Raw genomic sequence first — 25,537 nt, forward strand, 5'->3', positions numbered from 1 at the left:
GCCCTTTATAAACTGGATCTGGGGCGGGGTTAGAAAAGTTAGTTCCAGAGGAAGGGACAGAGCAGCAGTAAGGAGCTCTGTAGGAGCCAGAAGCTGAAGGCCAGGGATTGGAGCTGATAGAGCTCATCCTGGCAGAAGACGCAGAGAACCGGACACCGGAGTCCGAGGCTGTGGGGATATTCACATCCAGCAGCAGGATTTTAGGTCCTCTGGCCGTAGAAAGCCCGGAGGCTCAGTCACACGCAAGGGACCGGCACCGCCATCGAGGAGCGGAAGGAACCAAAGGCCCCAAGTCACCAGCCATACGGGTGAGCATCACATGGTACACTCAGGGACGTGGGCTACTACACGACTACAGCAGGGTAGCCAGGAAGAGTGCAGTCAGACGGGAAGGCCTACACCTCCACCTGGCCAGGGGGACTCTTGTTCGCTCACAGACTGACCAGGCCTCTAATGCTAGCCAGTACTCCCGGCAGGGCCTTCTTCATTACCAACAGTAAAGACCCTGAACTGCACTGCATGGACTCTGAGTCATTTCTGCTGCGCCCGTGCATCACAACCCTCACCATCTACACACGCTGCCCTGAGGCTATACTCCTCCCGTGGGGAGTTATACTACCCTCTGCTGCGCACCCAACATCACCCTCAGCGGTCTGCCCCACAGCGGCGGTTCTCAGTGACAGCAATCCACGGGTGGCGTAGTCGGACATTTAAACAGTAAAAACCAAGTAAACAGATCAGCCACTGGTTTGACCACCCTGAGCCACGGGACCGGGTCGCCGCCACGGAGATTGAAACCCCCAGCATTACACAGAGACCCGGTTCCGGGTATTCCCCCACACACGGCCCAGGGGGCGCGTCAGTAGTCTATGATGACCTCGATTCATCATTTGCATTTTTTTAAGTCTCTTTCCTTTTTTATCTTGTGGTATTAGTCTGTTTTTCATGCCAAATTCATCACAATGGCACAAACGATTCATGAATTTGGCACAAAAGTCGAAAATAGGCTTTTTTCTTGTCTTGAACTACTTTTGTGACTTTTTGCACCAAAAGTTACAAAAATTGTGCCAAAATTTTGTCGTACTCGAAAATACACCAGGGGATCACTAGACTGAAATTGCGCCAAAATTTTAGACTTTTTAAAAAAGTCACAATTGATGAATCACTAGCAATGTAATACGCTAATGACACTCGGCTCAAACTCTGCTGCGAGCGTGAGCCGAGCGTCAGTGCTCTGTGATCCGACCGTCTCGCATGCAAGAATCGCAGCACAGGTGAGGAGAAGGAGAGATTAATCTCTCCCTCTTCTCCATTGCCTGTCTAGACATACATCGGACGGCACACAGTATACACTGCAGAAATACAAACTAGAGCCTTCCTCGTCTGGTGTTAGATAGTCCAGTACCATACAAAGTAGCTGCAGCCGATTAGTGCATACTGTATGCACTTCAGTAATACAGATGTTTTACCAGTGAACTCTTCATGCTGATTGGCTGGATCAAACATGCTACAGATGGTATTGCATATTCAAGTTACAATAGCCCAGGAAAGAATATGTTGAAAGTACTGTAATCTGAGACCATTATAACTTTGGAGGACCACTGCAAATGTTTAAAGTGGAAATGTATCCAGAAATAGTCAACTAACTTAACAGACAGAAGATTGCCATCAAAAGTTGCTCAATGATAAGTCTCTAATATCGAAGTCCAGTTAATGGACAAAAAGTTCAAACAAATCGTAATAAAAAGTTTTTCTGGCTCTGGACCATAACTAGTCATCAGAATAATGGGCTGTTCATAATAAGTTCTCTGCTGATGTTATTTGTAGGAAATCCTGCATTATTGCCCCATACACATTAGGGAGCTGTTCGGCCAATTGTTTGGCTGACATCTATCTCCTTCAAATCCTCCATACACAGGTATGCTCAGCTCGGCCAAGTCTTCCTGTGTTCTCTATAAGAGAGCTATTGCCACCAGAGGCGTTCTACAGGGGGAACAAAAGGATTGTCCATTCCAACATGCCGATCCTTCTCCCCCCTGACAGTATCTGTCAAAGGAGTGCCTGGAGGCCCCCATACACATTAGACTGTTCGCTGATTTGAATTTCTTCAGTCTAATGTGTAAAGGAGCCTTAAAGGGAATTCGTCAGTAGGATTTCACACCTCAGTAATGGAAGAACAGACTAGCCATGTAAAGGTATTTATGGACTTGTCTTTGAAAGAGCTAAAAGAGCATATAAATATCTTGGGGTGTGAAATCCTGCTAGCTGATTCACTTTAAATCAGGTTTTTGTGCTAAATGTATTTTTTAAAAAAATAGACATCTTGCAATATTCACATTGGCCAGTTTGGCTTTTTTAGACTCTAACTTCCTGTCGTTTCAGAAAATCCACATGTACATTAGCCACAGTGAACAGACACTGAACCTTTTTTCTACTGATTACTGAAGCATCTAATGAGCGTGGGGTGCTATGTATACCAGGATGGGGGTGCCATGCATAACAGGATGGGGGACAATGTATACGATAATGGGAAACAGGGCCACATATAACAATAAGGGGGGCCATATATATCAGGATGGGGGCATATATATACCAGGATGGGGATATAGATACAGAATTGGGGGACATTAGCCCTATAACAGTGTCAGCAGCAGACCCCCTCCCACTTAACAGTGCATCATGACCACATTTTTTGCTTTCATTTTTTTTTCTATTTTCCTCCTCTAAAACCTAGGTGCGTCTTATGGTCCGGTGCGTCTTATAGTCTGAAAAATATGGTAATTCCTTCAATTGGAGACCAGTAAGTCACTGGATTTACCTGCACTTTATACACTTATATGATCTACAGCGCTTCTATGTAGAACTGTCACTGGTGGTAATATTAGTATTAGTATGGTGCTATTATTTGGTTACTATGTAGTGGTAAGATATAGCCCGGTCATGGTGTGGCGGTCTTTATCTCCTGTACATGATTTTATTGGTATATTGGTCTTGTTGTAGTGGATTTTGTTCAGTAACAGGTTGGTGGTTATACTAAGGCTGTGTGCCCACTATGCGTTTTTCAAGAGTTTCTGCCACGGAATTTCTGCAGCGAAAACGCTTAAAAAACGCTTGGTAATAAGTGCCCCATGGTCCCCAATGATAATCCGCATATGCTGTGCACATGCTGCAGAAATTTGCGCTGCAGATTATCATTGCGGAACAATCCGCAGCATGTCCATTAATTTTGCGGACACGCAGCGTAATCGCCGCCATTGACTTGCATTGGACCACATGACATCCGCATCACTGCATCTGCACATGCGGATATCACACGGTTCAATATGCGGATGGTACCCAGGTCTGGAGGAGAGAAGACTCTCATCCAGACCTGCGTACCATGGTACCTGTAAAAAAAAGAATTTAAAATAAAAAATAAAAGATTATACTCACCTTCCGATGTCCCCCGGCCTCCTCAGCGATGCGTGCGATGTGTTGGGCGGCTCGCGGTGGTGTGAGGACCTGACATGACGTCATTGAGTCATGTGACAGGTCACGCGACCGCTGACGTCGGCGTTTGCGTGACCTGTCACATGACTCAATGACGTCATCGCAGGTTCTTCACACCACCGCGAGACACCGGGGAGACCGAACGGAGCGGAGAAGGAGACCGGGGGCCATCGGAAGGTAAGTATAATCTTTATTTTTTATCATTCTTATTCTTTTTTTTAAACTATTACTTGGTCACACTATATAAATCCATGCCGGCTGCATGGATTTATATAGTGTGACCAAGTTGTCAAGCACTTTTCCAAGTGATGCTAAAATCGTTTGGAAAAGCGCTTGATAACCCGCATGCAGAAATGCATGCAAAAACGATTGATAAATGCTTCTACCTGGCGGGAAAAACGCATGTAAAATCCGCATATGTTTTTCCTGCCAGGGAGAAGCGTAAAAAATATGCAGCATTTCTGCATCGTGGGCACTTAGTCTTAGACACTACGTGGTGATAATATTTTGTCAGTGTGGCGGTATTTATCCCTTTCTGTTCTTTAATATTGGTTTATTACAAGTATATTAGTTTTGGTATTTCGAACTTGTTCAGAAACAATATGATGATATTTTTTATTTAGTAACAGTATGACTACAATTTAGAAGTATTACTTAGAAAATGATGTTATTGCTGTGTTTTCTTTGAAATTTATATATTTTATCTGTATTATTTTTTATTTATTCTTTATAGGATCTAGAACACTACAGGGGACCATTCATCTGACCAACATGCTGTTAGGGTCTCATGTTTTGCATCGGGGCCCATAGGACTCTAGTTACTCCACTGGTTGGTATAACACTTATATTCATGGGGGCAGCAAGCTCTGATGCTAAGTTACATACATATGAACACCTGACACCTGAACAACTGATTGAAATGTGTAAATTTTAGAACTTGTTTTCCTCAATTTATCGATAGGTAGGCAATGAAAAACCATAAGACACAGGCCAATTTGACAACGAAACATGGGGGTCAGCATGGATTAATAATCATACAAAGGTTCTATACATTTACAACGGTGTTTATGTTGTATTGTTTGCAAGCGATCAACTGTTTCTGATAAGAAATTTTTCATAGATAAGAAATGCAAACCCCATGTCACAAAACCACAACTTCCCTTCCTATCACAAAAGTATTAGTGAACTAGCATAAGCTAAGACCACACAGCAATTTAATGCAGTTTTTTTTTTACAGCCAGGGTTACATTTATAACAATTATATGAATAGAAGAATTATACTTCTTCCTTTTGTGCACCCACTAAAGTTTCAGATAAAACATGTATCATAAATTACATAAAAATTATACTTTTTGAACAATGCTAGGGAAGTTTGCTAAGCTTGTCTTAAAAGTGATATCGACTGCATCGGCTTACGATCTGATGTGTATGGGAGTCTCCCAACTCTAACAGATGATGTCAGGGGACATAAGAAACAGCATTTTGAAATTAACGCCCGAGCCTTTTACTCTCTGGGAGATAAGTTGCCAGGTATCTGGCAGTGACTTTCTCCTCTCTCCCCTTTGAAAACTCTTGACCAAGCCGAATGTAGTGTGTATTGTAAAGCCAGGAGAGATAGCTGTTGGCCAAACAAGTGTCCTGCTGTAGGTTGGGAAAAGAGACAGATAATGGGCTTGGTTCCATTCAGAAGATTGTTTGCATTTGACTGATTAGTGTTTGAGACTGTGGGTGGACTTCCCGCTGTGAGAGAAATCAACTCCATAGTTTAGGTTCTGATATTCTCACTGGTAAAGTGATAATTTGCTTATAGTTTGAGTACTTTTTTTCAAATATAAATACTACATTTTTTTCCACAACAACACAGACTACGCAGATGCTTTATTCTAAGTTCCCACGATCATGATCTGGTGTGTTTTTAACAGTTCATTTAAAGTGAAGAGGATTTATAGAAATCTCTTGTACAATGTGTTTTTTTTTACGCTGCATAATCTGGCCTGTGGTGAGGTTTTAAAATCTGCAATGTGTGAATATCTCTTATAGTAAATATGAAATTTATTTACTTATTTCCCCCTCTTTTTTGTTTTACTTGGTATCAGCACTCCTAACATCTCCCATTTGGCCCAAACATTTTTAATTAGCTGGGGACTGCAAAAGTCTCCTGCTAAGGCCTCGTTCACATTAGCGTATTAAAAATCACTCCGATGTTGTTCCTGAAAAGTCAGATGAGTGTCATGCGACTACACTGCGATTTTTCTCATCTAGCATCCGTATGCAATCATTATTCAATGTGTTTTTAACATCATTTACATACTGTAATTCTCAATGTAATTTAAAGCTAGTTTACAAACTAATGAAGCAATCTTATACAGATATAGATACGGTAGATAGATGATAGAAAGATATTAGATACAGTACAGACCAAAAGTTTGGACACACCTTCTCATTTAAAGATTTTTCTGTATTTTCATGACTATGAAAATTGTACATTCACACTGAAGGCATCAAAACTATGAATTAACACATGTGGAATTATATGCTTAACAAAAAAGTGTGAAACAACTGAAAATATGACTTATATTCTAGGTTCTTCAAAGTAGACACCTTTTGCTTTGATGACTGCTTTGTACACTCTTGGCATTCTCTTGATGAGCTTCAAGAGGTAGTCACCGGAAATGGTCGTCCAACAATCTTGAAGGAGTTCCCAGAGATGCTTAGCACTTGTTGGCCCTTCTGCCTTCACTCTGCGGTCCAGCTCACCCCAAACCATCTCGATTGGGTTCAGGTCTAGTGACTGTGGAGGCCAGGTCATCTGGCGTAGCACCGCATCACTCTCCTTCTTGGTCAAATAGCCCTTACACAGCCTGGAGGTGTGTTTGGGGTCATTGTCCTGTTGAAAAATAAATGATGGTCCAACTAAGCGCAAACCTGATGGAATAGCATACCACTGCAAGATGCTGTGGTAGCCATGCTGGTTCAGTATGCCTTCAATTTTGAATAAATCCCCAACAGAGTCACCAGCAAAGCACCCACACAACATCACACATCCTCCTCCATGCGTCATGGTGGGAACCAGGCATGTAGAGTCCATCCGTTCACCTTTTCTGCGTCTCACAAAGACACGGTGGTTGGAACCAAAGATCTCAAATTTGGACTCATCAGACCAAAGCACAGATTTCCGCTGGTCTAATGTCCATTCCTTGTGTTCTTTAGCCCAAACAAGTCTCTTCTGCTTGTTGCCTGTCCTTAGCAGTGGTTTCCTAGCAGCTATTTTACCATGAAGGCCTGCTGCACAAAGTCTCCTCTTAACAGTTGTTGTAGAGATGTGTCTGCTGCTAGAACTCTGTGTGGCATTGACCCGGTCTCTAATCTGAGCTGCTGTTAACCTGTGATTTCTGAGGCTGGTGACTCGGATAAACTTATCCTCAGAAGCAGAGGTGACTCTTGGTCTTCCTTTCCTGGGGCGGTCCTCATGTGAGCCAGTTTTTTTGTAGCGCTTGATGGTTTTTGCAACTGCACTTGGGGACACTTTCAAAGTTTGCCCAATTTTTTGGACTGACTGACCTTCATTTCTTAAAGTAATGATGGCCACTCGTTTTTCTTTACTTAGCTGCTTTTTACTTGCCATAATACAAATTCTAACAGTCTATTCAGTAGGACTATCAGCTGTGTATCCACCAGACTTCTGCACAACACAACTGATGGTCCCAACCCCATTTATAAGGCAAGAAATCCCACTTATTAAACCTGACAGGGCACACCTGTGAAGTGAAAACCATTTCCGGTGACTACCACTTGAAGCTCATCAAGAGAATGCCAAGAGTGTGCAAAGCAGTCTTCAAAGCAAAAAGTGGCTACTTTGAAGAACCTAGAATATAAGACATATTTTCAGTTGTTTCACACTTTTTTGTTAAGTATATATTTCCACATGTGTTAATTCATAGTTTTGATGCCTTCAGTGTGAATGTACAATTTTCATAGTCATGAAAATACAGAAAAATCTTTAAATGAGACGGTGTGTCCAAACTTTTGGTCTGTACTGTATATTAGAGATAGATAATAAATAGATAGGTAGATAGATAAATATCCTGTAGACATATAATGTCACTAGCCTCCCAATATATAATAAACTTGCACCCTTTAGTGCCTTTCATGTAGCACTAAAGGTGTTCAGCCTTATATAACCCATTAAATAAGTTGACATGCTGCAGCTCGTAAACCTACGCTGCGGATGAGTTTACGCAGCGTTAAATAGAAGCACAGTGGGCATGGGATTTCTATAAACCCATCCACTGTCCTTGTAATGTAGAACGCAGCGTTTTGGACACAGCGCAGGTGAGCTGATCGTGGGCACATAACCTTAAACTAAGAACCTTATGTTCAATTTTATTAATTTTTGCTTGGCTGCAATAGATCAATGTATAAGGTTTGGATGTGCAGTCTATGTCTTTTTCTACAGCTATGGTGTATCTAAGACAAAGCCGTTTTATTTAAAACATGAGAGAGATACATAAAATGCATGTACACTAATGCCAGAAGCCTCACCAACAAAATGGAGGAATTAGAATTTATTTTGTTGGAAAATAATTATGACATGGTGGGGATATCTGAGACATGGCTGGACGAGAGCCATGACTGGGCAGTTAATTTACAGGGCTATAGTCTGTTCAGAAATGACCGTACAAACAAGCGAGGGGGGGGGGTGTTTATATGTAAAATTATCCTTAAAACCCATCTTGCGTGAGAATATATGTGAATCTAATGAAAATGTAGAGTCCCTGTGGGTGGAGATAAGGGGAGGGGGAAAAAATAATAAATTACTGATAGTGGTTTGTTATAAGTCTCCAAATATAATGCAAGCTGCGGAGAATATCCTCGTAAAGCAAATAGATGAAGCAGCGACTCAAGGAGAAGTCATTATTATAGGGGACTTCAACTACCCTTAAATACATTGGGGAACAGAAACCTGTAGTTCCAGCAAAGGTAATAGGTTTTTGACAACTATGAGAGACAATTACCCTTCACAACTGGTTCAGGACCCAACAAGAGGGCATTGCTAGACCGAATATTAACCAACAGGCCAGACCGCATATAAAATATAAGAGTTGGGGGTCACTTGGGTAATAGTCATCACAAAATAATAAGTTTTCATTTATCCTTTAATAAGATGTGTAGTAGAGGGGTTACAAGGACACTAAACTTCAGGAAGTCAAATTTCCAATGGTTGAGAGATGATCTAAGTGCAATAAACTGGGACGATATCCTGAGACATAAAACTACACAAAGCAAATGGGAGACATTTATTAGCATCCTGAATAGGATCTGTGCACAATATATACCCTATGGGAATAAACATGCTAGAAATAGGAGGAAACCACTATGGCTAAACAGAGCTGTAAGGGGCGCAATAAGTGACAAAAAGAAAGTATTTCGAGAACTAAAGCAAGTAGGTAGTGATGAGGCATTAAATACAGAAAATTAAATAAATTCTGTAAAAACCAAATCAGGGCAGCAAAGATTGAGACAGAGAGACTCATTGCCAAAGAAAGTAAAAATAACCCCAAAATATTCTTTAACTACATAAATAGTAAAAAACTAAAAAATGATAGTGTTGGCCCCCATAAAAATAGTCTGGGTGAAATGGTGGATGAGGATGAGGAAAAAGCCAATATACTAAATGATTTTTTTTCAACAGTATTTACACAAGAAAATCGCATGACAGAAAACATGATTAGTGATGACAAAAATTCTCCATTAAATGTCACTTGCTTAACCCAGCAGGAAGTACATCGGCGTCTAAAAATCACTAAAGTTGACAAATCCCCGGGCCTGGATGGGATACACCCGCGAGTACTGCAGGAATTAAGTAACGTCATAGATAGACCATTATTTTTTATCTTTAACCCCTTAAGCCCCGCGGGTGGTTTGCACGTTAATGACCGGGCCAATTTTTACAATTCTGACCACTGTCACTTTATGAGGTAATTACTCTGGAACGCTTCAACGGATCCCCCTGATTCTGAGACTGTTTTTTCGTGACATATTGTACTTCATGATTGTGGAAAAATTTCTTCGATATCACTTGCGTTTATTTGTGAAAAAAACGGAAATTTGGCGAAAATTTTGAAAATTTTGCAATTTTCAAAATTTGAATTTTTAAGCCCTGAAATCAGAGCGATATGTCACACAAAAGAGTTAATAAATAACATTTACCACATGTCTACTTTACATCAGCACAATTTTGGAACCAAATTTTTTTTTTGTTAGGGAGCTATAAGGGTTAAAAGTTGACCAGCGATTTCTCATTTTTCCAACAAAATTTACAAAACCATTTTTTTAGGGACCACATCACATTTGAAGTCACTTGGAGAGGTCTTTTTGACAGAAAATACCCAAAAGTGACACCATTCTAAAAACTGCACCCCTCAAGGTGCTCAAAACCACATTCAAGAACTTTATTAACCCTTCAGGTGCTTCACAGGAATTTTTTGAATGTGGAAGAAAAAAATGAACATTTAACTTTTTTCACAAAAATGTTACTTTAGACCCAATTTTTTTTATTTTCACAGGGGTAACAAGAAAAAATGGACCCCAAAATTTGTTGTGCAATTTCCCCTGGGCACGCAGATACCCCATATTTGGGGAAAAAACACTGTTTGGGCGCACGGCAGGGCTCGGAAGGGAAGGAGCGCCATTTGACTTTTTGATTGTAAAATTTGCTTGAATAATTAGCGGACGCCATGTTGTGTTTGGAGAGCCCCTGTGTGCCCAAACTTTGGAGCTCCCCCACAAGTGACCCCATTTTGGAAACTAGACCCCCCAAGGCACCTTTCTAGATGCATAGTGAGCACTTGGAACCCCCAGGTGCTTCACAAATTGATTCGTAAAAATGAAAAAGTGGAAAAAAAAACACTTTTTCATTTTTACGAATCAATTTGTGAAGCACCTAGGGGTTCCAAGTGCTCACTATGCATCTAGATAGGTGCCTTGGGGGGTCTAGTTTCCAAAATGGGGTCACTTGTGGGGGAGCTCCAATGTTTGGGCACACAGGGACTCTCTAAATGCAACATGGTATCCGCTAACAAATTGAATGGAAAATCGGCTCAAATTGTTAGCGGACGCCACATTGCGTTTGGAGAGCCCCTCTGTGCCCAAACTTTGGAGCTCCCCCACAAGTGACCCCATTTTGGAAACTAGACCCCCCAAGGCACCTTTATAGATGCATAGTGAGCACTTGGAACCCCCAGGTGCTTCACAAATTGATTCGTAAAAATGAAAAAGTGAAAAAAAAAACACTTTTTCATTTTTACGAATCAATTTGTGAAGCACCTAGGGGTTCCAAGTGCTCACTATGCATCTAGATAGGTGCCTTGGGGGGTCTAGTTTCCAAAATGGGGTCACTTGTGGGGGAGCTCCAATGTTTGGACACACAGGGACTCTCTAAATACAACATGGTATCCGCTAACAAATTGAATGGAAAATCGGCTCAAATTGTTAGCGGACACCACATTACGTTTGGAGAGCCCCTCTGTGCCCAAACTTTGGAGTTCCCCCACAAGTGACCCCATTTTGGAAACTAGACCCCCCCAAGGCACCTTTCTAGATGCATAGTGAGCACTTGGAACCCCCAGGTGCTTCACAAATTGATTCGTAAAAATGAAAAAGTGAAAAAAAAAACACTTTTTCATTTTTACGAATCAATTTGTGAAGCACCTAGGGGTTCCAAGTGCTCACTATGCATCTAGATAGGTGCCTTGGGGGGTCTAGTTTCCAAAATGGGGTCACTTGTGGGGGAGCTCCAATGTTTGGGCACACAGGGACTCTCTAAATCCAACATGGTATCCGCTAACAAATTGAATGGAAAATCGGCTCAAATTGTTAGCGGACACCACATTGCGTTTGGAGAGCCCCTCTGTGCCCAAACTTTGGAGCTCCCCCACAAGTGACCCCATTTTGGAAACTAGACCCCCCAAGGCACCTTTCTAGATGCATAGTGAGCACTTGGAACCCCCAGGTGCTTCACAAATTGATTCGCAAAAATGAAAAAGTGAAAAAAAAAACACTTTTTCATTTTTATGAATCAATTTGTGAAACACCTGGGGTTCCAAGTGCTCACTATGCATCTAGATAGGTGCCTTGGGGGGTCTAGTTTCCAAAATGGGGTCACTTGTGGGGGAGCTCCAATGTTTGGGCACACAGGGACTCTCCAAATGCAACATGATATCCGCTAACAAATTGAGCCGACAATTTGTTAGCGGATATCATGTTGCATTTGGAGTTAATAGCGTTACTAACATGTCTGGTGCCAGCACTTAGCTGAACGCTCCGGAGAGAAGATGAACTTTCATTCCCCCTGCAGTGTTAGGGTTTCAGTCACGGGGTGGCACCGGCGTGGGTTCAGTCACCGCTCTGTATACAGAGCAGCGGCTGTAACTGTGTCCCCAGCCCTGACTGACAGCAGGCCCCAATGCAAAGCCAATGTCACTCAGGGCCGGGGGCCCGTTTACAGTGAAACAGTGCAGGCACCGCACCCCCAGCCTGGAACCAGAATGCTGCGGGTGGAATAAAGTTAATTTTCTCCTAGCAGCGTTCGGCTACGTGCAGAAGCCGAGCAGGTTAGTAACGCTATTAATATTATCTTGACTTCAGCAAAGCATTTGACAAAGTATCTCACACCATCCTTATTGAAAAAATGACCAAGTATGCAATGGACCAGGCAACTGTTAGGTGGATTCATAACTGGCTTAGTGATCGGACTCAAAGGGTGGTTGTAAATGGTTTCACATCCAGCTGGATGAATGTCTCAAGTGGGGTACCGCAGGGCTCCGTCCTGGGACCTGTATTGTTCAACATCTTTATCAATGATTTAGATGAAGGAATTGAGGGTAAACTGATTAAATTTGCTGATGACACAAAGCTAGGAGGGATAGCTAATACTAGAGAAGAGAGAGAGAGGATTCAAAAAGACCTAAATAAACTGGAGCAGTGGGCAGCAACCAACAGAATGGTTTTTAACAGGGAAAAATGCAAAGTACTACATCTGGGCAATAAAAATGAAAAAAGCATATACAGAATGGGAGGAATAGAGCTAAGCAACAGTACATGTGAAAAAGACTTAGGTATACTAATAGATCATAGACTGAACATGAGTCAACAGTGTGATGCAGCAGCAAAAAAGGCAAATACAATTCTGGGATGTATTAACAGAAGCATACAGTCTAGATCACGTGAAGTCATTATCGGTCTTTACTCCTCTTTGGTCAGACCTCATCTGGAATACTGTGTACAGTTTTGGGCACCACATTTTAAAAAAGACATAGACAAACTGGAGCAAGTTCAGAGAAGAGCGACCAGAATGGTGACTGGTCTGCAAACCATGTCCTATGAGGAACGGTTGCAGGATTTGGGAATGTTTAGCTTGCAAAAAAGAAGACTGAGAGGAGACTTAATAGCTGTCTACAAATATGTCAAGGGCTGTCACATTGTAGAAGGATCATCTTTATTCTCATTTGCACAAGGAAAGACTAGAAGCAATGGGATGAAACTAAATGGGAGGAGACACAGATTAGATATTAGAAAAAACTTTTTGACAGTTAGGGTGATTAATGAGTGGAACAGGCTGCCACGAGAGGTGGTGAGTTCCCCTTCAATGGACGTCTTCAAACAGAGGCTGGACAGACATCTGTCTGAGATGATTTAGTGAATCCTGCTTTGAGCAGGGGGTTGGACCAGATGACCCAGGAGGTCCCTTCCAACTCTACCATTCTATGATTCTATGATTATCTGTAGATTAATAGTGTTTTTTTTCTGGTGACAGGTTCCCTTTAATTCACTATGTGAAGACCAAGGCAGCATATCGACATTATTATATAGAAGCATGGGTACATTTGTGTATGGGGTAAAGTAATATTTGTATGTTGCTGAACAGTGGGCCCCCAGAGCAATTGTTACTGGTGAGCCCTTCGCACCCCAAGCTAACATAGCTATACACACAGATTGCCAATATTAATATATGTAAGCAATTATGATTGTGCTGATCTTACCTAGACCTTGGCCTTGTTTTATAAGTGTATAGTTCTTGGTGAACAGCTGAAAAAAATAAAATTGAAATAAAATATATTTTAAATTAGACTTTCATTGATGCTCAGGTTTAATTTTCATAAAAAGAAATCCACATTAAATCCAAATGTTGCAAGTTATTTTACTGACTATACAAGTAGAAAGCCATGTCTGCAAATTAGAAATCAGAAATGTGAACATTAGAAATGATTTGGTGTTGTATGTATACTGGAGAGATATATGGAAGTAACAAAACCAAGATTGTTTCTTTTTGAAATATTTAAAAAAAAACACCAACAGATGAATAAAATCCCATTAATACTGTAAAATTACTTTGCAAGATAAGGATCAGATTAAGAGATTACCAAGTAAATTCTTCTGTAGATTTAAGGAGTAAAGAGGTTTATTAAAACTGTCCTGGTGTAGACATATACTCTATACTGCCTAGACACTTGTATGATCCTTGCTGTGCTCCATACACATTAGACTAATGTCGGACAAACCCGTTGATATCGATGGGTTTGACTGATGGTCTAATGTGTATGGGGGTGATAGCCGTTTGATGGTCGGGGGAGATGTCGATCGCGCATGTTCGATCTCGGACTGCCAATTGCATTGTTCTCCCGAAGATAAGTTGACGGCCGACGTGTGGGCAAGCGGCTTTCTAATAGAGAATACAGGAGCGCTCAATGGAGCGAGCACTCCTGTGTATGGGAGAGTTGGCCAAACGATCAGCCAGAGCATTGTCGGCCGTCTAAAGTGAATGGCCAGCTTTACTCAGTTGATTTAGAAAATGAATGGAGCAAAGGTTCGCTCGACCCCAAGCGATTAATAAGTTAGCCCCTAGCCTATTAGTAGGGGATAACTTATCAACTTTTTAGGGACCGATTCTTTTGTTTTCATAGGAGATAAGCTGCTGCCAAAGAAGTCTCCCTGTTGAAAACATCTTATGCCCAGCCATTTGCTCATGAGTATGTGCGAGTCATAAAAGATAACTGTCAGCAGTCCGTTCTTTGAGCTGATAGCTATCGCAAGGGTATGGCCAGTTTAAAGCAAAAGGTATGACTTGTTACTAAACAGTTCTGAGAAAACATATATAACAGCCTTATCAGTTTTATTTCACATTACCTGTTTTGAAGGACTGGAACTTTTTTGTCTCAATTGGTCCAAGATGAATTTTTGAGTTTTCTTTTAAAGCTGGATTTAAACAAAAGTAGTAAAATGTTATTTATGTAGGAAGCATACAATGTCCGTCTAATACAAAGAAAACTCTTCTAAGAATATTGTATAGTTGGCGCCATAAGCACATTTATATAGTCACATTCTGTAGATTATCAAGGATTCCATGTCTAACTCTGCTGCAATTCCTACATTTGGTATATGTTGGAATACATAACTTATGGAATATCTGTTTTTCTGCCATTAAAAGCACTGAGGTCTAAATTTTTGCATATATATACCGTATATTCCGGCGTATAAGACGACTTTTGAAGACTGAAAAATCTTCTGTCTAGTCTGGGGTCGTCTTATACGCCGGTAATGCTTTTGAACTTTCAGAAATTGACATGCGGGGATACTCTGGGGGTGTTAATAAGCTGCCGTGGCCGTATCCCTGCCATGTCGGAGTTAATATAAGGTGGAGGGAGTTAAAATACGGCGGCGGTAGGTCCAGACAGTCAGCGCTTCTGTGCTGAAACTGACACATCGCTGCGTATTCCCAGCTCCGGACACAGCGCAGGGCTTCTGTGCCGACAGCTTTCACTTGTCACAGAAGCGCTGCGCTGTGTCCGGAGCAGGGAAGTTCGCATCGCTTCTGTGACAATATATGAAAAGCCGGCAATTCAGCAGCGGCATAAGCCGGCACCCGACAATTTAGAATAGAAAGAATAGAGCATCACACATAGATTAGATAGATAGAAACATGTCAGTCACATATATATGAAGTAGAGTGACAGTATTGCTTACTGTACTTGTCATTTAGTGTAAAGGATTTATTAAAACAAATATTAGTGTTTTCATGCACCGTCTCTTTAAAAAAGCCGGCCGGCAATTCAGCAGCGGTACCCGACAATTTATAACAGAAAGATAGAGCATCACACATAGATTAGATAGATAGAAACATGTCAGTCACATATATAAGAAGTACAGTGACAGTGCTGGTTACTGTACTTGTCATCTAGTGTTAAAATAACGGATTTATTTAAAAAAAAATTGGCGTGGGGTTCCCCGTAATTTTAGTCTCTAGCGGAGGTTAAGCAGACAGCTGGGGCAGATGTTTGAAGCCTGGGAAGGGGGTAATACCCACGGAGCTTCCCAGGCTACTAATATCAGCCCCCAGCTGAATACCTAGCCTTTACTAGCTATTAAAATGGGGGACCCCCCCAAAAAAATGACGTGGGGTCCCCCCTAATTTAATAGCTAGCAAAGGCTAGGCAGACAGCTGGGGGCTGATATTAATAGCCCAGGAAGGGAGCCATGAATATTGGCCCCCTCCCAGGCTAGAAACACCAGCCGTCAGCCGCCCCAGAAATGGCGCATCCATAGGATGCGCCAATTCTGGCACTTAGCCTCGCTCTTCCACGCTGCCCTGGTGCGGTGGCAGGGGGTAATAGGGCTGGGGTTGATGTCAGCTTATAATGCCAGCTGACATCAAGCCCAGGTTAGTAATGGAGAGGCGTCTATAAGACACCCCCATTACTAACCCCATAGTAAAAGTTAAAAAAAACACAAACACCCAGAATAAAGTCCTTTAATTGAAATAAACACACAATTCTTTATTGTTCTAAATTAAACCATACTTACCATCACGCCCATTCCAGCTGAAGCCAACGATCTCCTGCAATAAAAGTAAAATAATAAAGCAACCTCATCCTTACCTCTCCATGGTTCCCAGGACCGATCCAGCTCTGCTACATTCACATGACAGGCTGGACCGCAGCAGAACGCTGCCATCCAGCCTGTCATCCCGCAGACACTGAGAAGCGCAGGCATGCTTGCGCTCTGCAGTGTCTGGCTGTGACGGCATCCAGATGAGCCGACAATGAACTCAGCTCACCTCCTGGACGTCCGTCACTGACAGCGTGGGAAACTTCTACTGCGCATGCGGGGAGCAGGAGAATTTTCCCACGCTGTCAGTGACGTGCATGAGGTGAGCTGAGTTCATTGGACATGAACTCGGCTCATCTGGATGCCGTCACAGTCAGACACTGAGGAGCACAAGCATGCCTGCGCTTCTCAGTGTCTGCCGCATGGCAAGCTGAACGGCAGCGTTCTGCTGCGGTCCAGCCTGTCATGTGAATGTAGCAGAGCTGGACCGGTCCTGGGAACCATGGAGAGGTAAGGATGAGGTTGCTTTATTATTTTACTTTTATTGCAGGAGATCGTTGGCTTCAGCTGGAATGGGCGTGATGGTAAGTATGGTTTAATTTAGAACATTAAAAAATTGTGTCTTTATTTCAATTAAAGGACTTTATTCTGGGTGTTTGTGTTTTTTTTAATTACTTTACTAGAAATTCATGGCGGTCATGTCTAATATTGGCGTGACCCCATGAATTTCGGGCTTAGAGCCAGCTGATAATGCCAAGCTGGCCTTAACCCCTTTATTACCCAGTGAGCCACCGCACCAGGGCCCTGGATGAGTTGGGTACAGCGCCAGAAGATGGCGCTTCTATGAACGCGCCATTTTCCGGGGTGGCTGCGGACTGCAATTTGCAGCGGGGGGGGCCAGAAAGCTTGGGCCTCCCTGCACTGCAGATTCCAGCCCCCAGCTGCCTAGTTGTACCTGGCTGGACACAAAAATAGGGCGAAGCCCCACGTCTTTTTTTTTTTAATTATTTCATGAAATAATTAAAAAAAAAAGGGCTTCCCTATATTGTTGTGTCCGGCCAGGTACAAATAGGCAGCTGGTGGTTGGGGGCAGCCCGTTCCTGCCTGCTGTACCTGGCTGGACACAAAAATATGGCGAAGCCCACGTCAACATTTTTGGGAAAAATTAATTACAAAATTAATAATAATTTAGGGACTGCATCTTTATTAACCCCTCAATTGTCATTTAGTGTTAAAATAAAGGATTTTTTAAAAAGAAAATTGGCGTGGGATCCACCATCATTATAGTCTCTAGCGGAGGTTAAGCAGACGGCTGGGGCAGATGTTTGAAGTCTGGGAAGGGGGTAATACCCACGGAGCTTCCCAGGCTACTAATATCAGCCCCCAGCTGAATACCTAGCCTTTACTAGCTATTAGAATGGGGGACCCCCCCAAAAAATGACGTGGGGTCCCCCCTATTTTAATATGTTTATGAGTGACAGTTTTCCTGCTATATACCTGCATGTCATAAGAATTTAAATTAAAAAAAGGACCATGTTAAATTCAAATCTGTTTTTTTTTAATTTTTACCGGTGTTTGGTATGCGTTGGAAAAGGGGTAGTCTTATACGGTGAATATATCCTAAACTCTATATTTTAACAGGAAAGTAGGGGGGTCGTCTTATACACCAGGTCGTCTTATACGCCGGAATATACGGTACTAATTTACTTTTTGGTATTACAGTATTACAAGCATGCACCATCTTAAGGTATAGATCACATAATATCATGTTTCTCCTAGAAAGAAGTGGACAATAAATAAAAAAATGAGTTATGCTCTACAATTTGCTGTCCTTCATTGTGATCATCCTATTTTTTTTTAACGAAAAGTATAGCAGGGAGCTATGCTGGAGTATGCAATAGAAACCTGGAGCTGAGAATATAAAATGGTAACAAAAGAACAAAAACTTTTCCATAAATGTAGAAAGAAAACAATAATATACCTTCTGAGTCCTTCACCACGTTTTCCTTTAATGCATTTTGATTGGCTGGTACTTCTGTGGTGGTCTTCTAATTGTTAAAAGAAAAATAATGTTTTACATGATATAGATCTATAATAAATGCCGAACTTCCAATTATTGGCATTTTAATGTAGTGAGAGACAGATATTTATGGTGAATTTGCACACAGCAAATATTTATTTCAAATTGTGCGGCCACTAAACCCATAACCAAAAACATACATACACACGTGGTCAAAATTGTTGGTGCCCCTCGCTTAATGAAAGAAAAACCCACAGTGGTCACAGAAATAACTTGAATCTGACAAAAGTAATAATAAATTAAAAATCTATGAAAATGAACAAATGAAATTCAGACATTGCTTTGCAACCCTGCTTCCACAGAATTTAAAAAAAAATTAAAGTCATGAAATAGGCCTGGACAGAAATGATGGTACCCCTGAAAATAATGTGACAAAAGGGACATGTTTAATCAAGTTGTGTCCACTAATTAGCATCACAGGTGTCTACAATCTTGTAATCAGTCAGTGGGCCTGTACATAGGGCTACAGATACTCACTGTACTGTTTGGTGACATGGTGTGTACCACACTCAACATGGACCAGAGGAAGCAAAGGAAAGAGTTGTCTCATGAGATTAGAAAGAAAATTATAGACAAGCATGTTAAAGGTAAAGGTTATAAGACCATCTCCAAGCAGCTTGATGTTCCTGTAACTACAGCTGCACATATTTTTCAGAAATTTAAGATCCATGGGACTGTAGTCAACCTCCCTGGACGTGGCCGCAGGAGGAAAATTGATTACAAATCAAAGAGACGAAAAATATGAATGGTAACAAAAGAGCTCAGGATAACTTCTAAAGAGATTAAAGGTGAACTTCAAGCTCAAGGAACATCAGTGTCAGATCGCACCATCCGTCGTTGTTTGATCCAAAGTTGACTTCATAGGAGACGACCAAGGAGAACACCATTGTTGAAAAAAAATCATAAAAAAGGCAGACTGGAATTTGCCAAACTTCATGATGACAAGCCACAAAGCTTCTGGGAGAATGTCCTATGGACAGATGAGACAAAAATGGAAGTTTTTGGCAAGGCACATGTTCACAGATGGAAAAATGAAGCATATCAAAAGAAAAAAGAAGAACACTGTCCCTACTGTGAAACATGGAGGAGGCGCTGTTATGTTCTGGGGCTGCTTTGCTGCATCTGGCACAGGGTGTCTTGAATCTGTGCAGGGTACAATGAAATCTCAAGACTATCAAGGGATTCTAGAGAGAAATGTGTTGCCCAGTGTCAGAAAGCTTGGTCTCAGTCGCAGGTCATGGGTCTTGCAACAGGATAATGACCCAAAACACACAGCTAAAAACACCCAAGAATGGCTAAGAGGAAAACATTGGACTATTTTGAAGTGGCCTTCTATGAGCCCTGACCTAAATCCTATTGAGCATCTTTGGAAAGAGCTGAAACATGCTGTCTGCAAAAGGCAACCTTCAAACACGAGACAACAGGAGCAGTTTGCTCATGAGGTGTGGACCAAAATACCTGTCGAGAGGTGCAGAAGTCTCATTGACAGTTACAGGAATCGTTTGATTGCAATGATTGCCTCAAAAGGTTGTTCAACTAAATATTAAGTTAAGAAGAAGAACCACCTTTCTGTCCAGGCCTATTTCATGAGTTTAATTTTTTTAAAAAATCTGTGGAATCAGGGTTGAAAAGCAATGTCTGACTTTCATTTGTTCATTTTCATAGATTTTTAATTTTATTATTACTTTTGTCAGATTCAAGTTATTTCTGTGACCAATGTGGGTTTTTCTTTCATTAAACGAGGGGTACCAACAATTTTGTCCACGTGTGTATGGTTACGGTATCTTTTCCCTTCGATGTGTATGTCTGTGGTTTTTGTTTGGCTTTATGCCTTAGGGTTTCGCTACCCAGGTTTTAATGTGTGATGTAAATTATACCAGTTTTGTATTCATACAGTACATTCACTTCTTTTTTTATATTTTTTATCTTTTGTGTTTATTGTTGAACTTGGTATCTCTTCATGAGAACAGTGGTAAAAAAAGAACATTGCTGATTTAATCAGGAATACCTTTCTACAAATATTCCTATCACCTAGTTGAGGCAATACTTAAATATGTTTATTTTTTGGTTCCCATTCACAACTTTACATTGGGTTGTCTTGTGTTTAAACATGACTAGATTACCAACAGAAACCTGTTAGTTGGAAAATTTAATGAAATATTTTGCAAACTAAAAAAACTGTTAAGGACATCAGGACTAACACAGAGATATCCCATTCTAAATCCTTAGCGGAAAAGGCTTTCTAAAATATTTTTGAGGGCCTCTGTTAAAATTTTTGCCCAGTCTTCCAGAACAACATTTGTGAGGTCAGACACTGAAGTTGTAAGGCAGGGCCTGGTGTCCAGTCTTTGCTTTAGTTCATCCCAGAGGTATTTGAAGAGCTTGAGGTCAGTGCTCTGTGTGAACTAGTCAAGTTCTTCCACAGCAATCTCACCCAACTATTCCTTTTGCTTTGTGCACTGGGACACAGTCATGCTGGAGCAGAAAATGGCCCTCCAAAACTGTTCCCATAAAGTTGGAAACATAAAATTGTCAAAAATGTTTTGGTATGCTGAAACATTAAGGTTTCCTTTTACTAGAACTAAACAGCTCCATAGCAGTATTCCAATGCCACCAAATTTTATAGTTGGCACAATGCGGTCAAGCAGGTAACACTCTTCTGTCCTCTGCCAAACCCAAACTCATCCAGATAGAGAAGCATGCATTGTCAGGCTTCATCATACAGTGATTTCCACTATTCAATCTGATGCTTGGCATTGTGCTTGATGATGTAAGGGTTTCATGCAGGTTCTCGGCCAGGGAAATCCATGCCATGCAGCTCCTGGGGGCGGTTTTTGTGCTGATGTTAATCTCCGAAGAGGTTTGGAACTCTACAGAGTATTGGCAACTTTTATGCTCTATGCGCATCAGCACTTGGAGACCCCACTCTGTAACTCTTCATGGTCTCCCACTTCATGACTAAGTGGCTTGGCTGTACTTCTTAAATGCTTCTACTTTTCCATACCATTCACATTTTATCCTGGGATATTTAAGAGGGAAATTTTACATACTGATTTGTTGCGACAGTGGCATCCTATTACAGTATCATGCTCAAATTCAGTGAACTCTTTAGAACAAGCTTATAAAGGCAGACTACATGGCGGTGTGCTTTTTTTGTACACCTGGCGCAATGGGACTGAAAGGAGTACATGAATTCAATGATTAAGACGTGTGTCCCAATGCTTTTGTGTACATATTATTTATCACACAACAGCATGCATTCCTAGAAATTTTAGACAAATCTTTGTCATTTGCTTCACGTAATTATACAGACCAAAATGTCCTTATGCTTTTAAAGCTGAAATACTAATCTAGTTATACTACAAAAACCTCATTGTCAAAACCAAAGGATTTAATTCAATGATCCGTGAATGCAGAGACACAGCTGATTAGTCTGTAACCAACATCTACCCACTAGGAAAAAATAATCTAAAGTTTCCATCTTAGTTCTGAACTAAGGTCACTGATGCAGATAAAAATAAATTCCATCACAGTGTAATTAAACTGGAATGAGAACATTTGGCTTGTACCAGCCTTCCCTTTACAGGTAGATTGCTAGTAATGCCATAAAAGCACATCTAGCATGGAAAGATTGTAAATGTAACAGGGGTAGTGCTGAGTGAGGTCTTTGAAATGTGCCTCGCATTCAAGCAATAAGCATTGATGTCTACTGTAGGAGTACAAAAACATAAAAACATCAATTATTACTGACTGGCTCGTTGTTACTGGTTTCCACATCAAAGAGGATCAGGGGCTCTGAGTTAGCAGGATCTTCACAGACAGTCTCAAGCTGGTTGGAAGAGAAAATCAGACACCGGGGAAATGTTAGATGTGAAGATTCAAGATTTAATCCATGCAAACAAGGCCACAAGGGGATGATCCAAAGTTTTCTAACACAAAAAGCAGGGCAGAACAGTGTTATAATATACACATATTTATTATACTAACAGATAGTACTAAAAAACCTCACATAGACAAATCCAAACTACATAAAGCCAGATTGAATAGGTAGCAGCAATAGCAATGTACCTTGTTAGTCTATACTATATTCCAAATGTTTGAAAATGTTGTTTTTCTTTTACAAGCACTTACAAAAAAAAAAAACATACCAGTAAGGCTATGTTCACATGTCCATTGGAATGGATCCAGCAGCAATCCAGACACAACTTTTTTGTCCAACTAAAAAAAACGGATTTCAACTGGATCCGTTTTTTTAACACTGAAGTCTATGGAAAACATATCCGTTAATTAGCCATCCGTTTGATCCCATTTGAAACTGATCCATTAAGCAAAAAACGGATCCTTTTCAAATGAAAGAAAAAGAGATGGCTAGTTAACAGATTCGTTTTCCATAGACTTTAATCTTTAAAAAAATCCAGTTAAAATCAGTCTTTTTAAGCTGGATAAAAAGTTGTGTCTGCATAACTTTTCTGTCAATGGATTGCTGCTGAATCCGTTCTAATGGATTGTGAACATGTGAACATAGCCTCAAGCTGGCAACTACCTGAGATAGCTGTTGGCCAAACGTTTGTTCAGCAGACAACTATATCTCCATGCTCCCCTATCAATGGCCATGCATTTATGTTTTTTCCATCGGTCATTGAAATCCCAATGGCCCGATTATTCTGTTTGCCGACCGATTACTCTACTGGGAATACTCCCATAACATCAGATGATCTGTTCGTCTTGTTGAAATCAGTGGGTCCAGGTACTTTTCATCTAATGTATATGGGGACCTTTAATCTCTGTTCAAACTGGATTTGTAGTGTCAAAGTTTTATATTGCGCATTGGTTCTCATTATAAAAAGTACATACAGTGTAGAATACATACACTACCGTTCAAAAGTTTGGGGTCATTTAAAAATTTCATTATTTTTTTAAAGAAAAGCACGTTTTTTCAATGTAGCTAACATTAAATGAATCAGAAATACACTCTATATATTGTTAATGTGGTAAATGACTATTCTAGCTGCAAAGTCTTGTTTTTATTGCAATATCTACATAGGTGTATAGAGGCCCATCTCCAACAACCACCACTCCAGTGTTTTAATGGTACATTGTGTTTGCTAACTGTGTAAGAAGGCTAATGGATGTTTAGAAAACCCTTGCACAAGTATGTTAGCCCAGCTGAAAACGGTTTGGCTAATTTGAGAAGCTATAAAATTGACCTTCCTTTCAGCTAGTTGAGAATCTGGAGCATTACATTTGTTTGTTCTATGAAACTCTCAAAATGGCCAGAAAAAGAGAACTTCCATGTGAAACTCGACAGTCTATTCTTATTCTTGGAAATGAATGCTATTCCATGCGAGAGATTGCCAAGAAACTGAAGATTTCCTACAACGGTGTGTACTACTCCCTTCAGAGGAGAGCACAAACAGGCTCTAACCAGAGTAGAAAGAAGTGGGAGGCCCCGCTGCACAACTGAGCAACAAGACAAGTACATTAGAGTCTCTAGTTTGAGAAACTGACGCCTCACAGCTCCTCAACTGGCAGCTTCATTAAATAGTACACGCAAAACGCCAGTGTCAACGTCTACAGTGAAGAGGCGACTCCGGGATGCTGGCCTTCAGGGCAAAGTGGCAAAGAAAAAGCCATATCTGAGACTGGCTAATAAAAGATTAATATGGGCAAAAGAACACAGACACTGGACAGAGGAAGATTGGAAAAAAGTTTTATGGACAGACGAATCAACGTTTGAGGTGTTTGGATCACACAGAAGAACATTTGTGAGACGCAGAACAACTGAAAAGATGCTAGAAGAGTGCCTGATGCCATCTGTCAAGCATGGTGGAGGTAATGTGATGGTCTGGGGTTGCTTTGGTGCTGGTGAAGTGGGAGATTTGTACAAGGTAAATGGGATTTTGAATAAGGAAGGCTATCACTCAATTTTGCAACGCCATGCCATACCCTGTGGACAGCGCTTGATTCGAGCCAATTTCATCCTACAACAGGACAATGACCCAAAGCACACCTCCAAATTATGCATGAACTATTTAGGGAAGAAGCAAGCAGCTGGTATTCTCTCTGTAATGGAGTGACCAGCGTAGTCACCAGATCTCAACCCCATTGAGCTGTTGTGGGAGCAGCTTGACCGTATGGTACACAAAAAGTGCCCATCAAGCCAATCGAATTTGTGGGAGGGGCTTCAGGAAGCATGGGGTGAAATTTCTCAAGATTACTTCAGCAAATTAACAGCTAGAATGCCAAAGGTCAGCAATGCTGTAATTGCTGCAAAGGGAGCATTCTTTGACGAAAGCAAAGTTTGAAGGAGAAAATTATTCTTTCAAATAAAAATCATTATTTCTAACCTTGTCAATGTCTGGACTATATTTTCTATTCATTTTGCAACTCATTTGATAAATAAAAGTATGAGTTTTCATGGAAAACACAAAATTGTCTGGGTGACCCCAAACTTTTGAATGGTAGTGTATTTTTTTACGCATCCTATATATGAACATTGCAGTTAACCAAACTATTTAGTACACTTAAAGAAAACATGCAACGAATGCTATAACTATCCTCTGTAGTACATTGGACCCTACAGATATGTTTAGCATATGTGCCAGAAGTGTAATGTTCGATCTATCAAAATATAAAGCAATTAATCCAATTGGTAAACGGCGTAACAAGAAACAAATCAAAACGTCAGAACTACGTTTTTTTGGCCGCTGCATCATTGCAATGAAATGCAATACGAGGAGATAAAAACATCGTATCTAAAGCAAAGTGGTATCAATAAAAACGTCAGCTCAAGTCACAAAAACTAAGCTCTCATCCAGCCCCAGATCCTGAAAGATGAAAACACTACAGGTCTCAGAAAATGGTAACATAAGCAAAATATTTTTATCTTACCGTGTTCTGATTTTTTTTTCACGACTTGAAACAAAACCTATACATGTTTGGTATCTGCATACTCGTATTGACCTGGGGAATCACACTGCCAGGTCAGTTTTACCATATAGTGAATATGGTAAATAAAAAAATAAAAAAACAAATGTGGATTTGCATTTTTTTTTTTGCAATTTCACCACACTTGGATTTTTTTTT

At 40.9% G+C, this 25,537-nt stretch overlaps 1 protein-coding gene across 5 annotated transcripts in view; it reads right to left on the reverse strand.

Moving 5' to 3' along the window:
* REPS2 (RALBP1 associated Eps domain containing 2) overlaps positions 1-25,537 on the reverse strand; it is a 181,077-nt gene that overhangs the window by 36,941 nt on the left and 118,599 nt on the right. For all 5 annotated transcript variants that reach the window (XM_073665390.1, XM_073665392.1, XM_073665391.1 and 2 more), the window contains exons 10-13: positions 22,203-22,280; positions 18,353-18,419; positions 14,674-14,742; positions 13,530-13,575 (exon numbers count right to left, since the gene is read on the reverse strand). In XM_073665390.1, coding sequence (XP_073521491.1) covers positions 13,530-13,575; positions 14,674-14,742; positions 18,353-18,419; positions 22,203-22,280 — 260 coding nt within the window. The remainder of the gene's footprint in view (positions 1-13,529; positions 13,576-14,673; positions 14,743-18,352; positions 18,420-22,202; positions 22,281-25,537) is intronic.

This window comes from Phyllobates terribilis, unplaced genomic scaffold (assembly GCF_046119375.1).
Source record: "Phyllobates terribilis strain yellow unplaced genomic scaffold, ASM4611937v1 Scaffold_2__4_contigs__length_985480577, whole genome shotgun sequence".
Taxonomy (NCBI): domain Eukaryota; kingdom Metazoa; phylum Chordata; class Amphibia; order Anura; family Dendrobatidae; genus Phyllobates; species Phyllobates terribilis.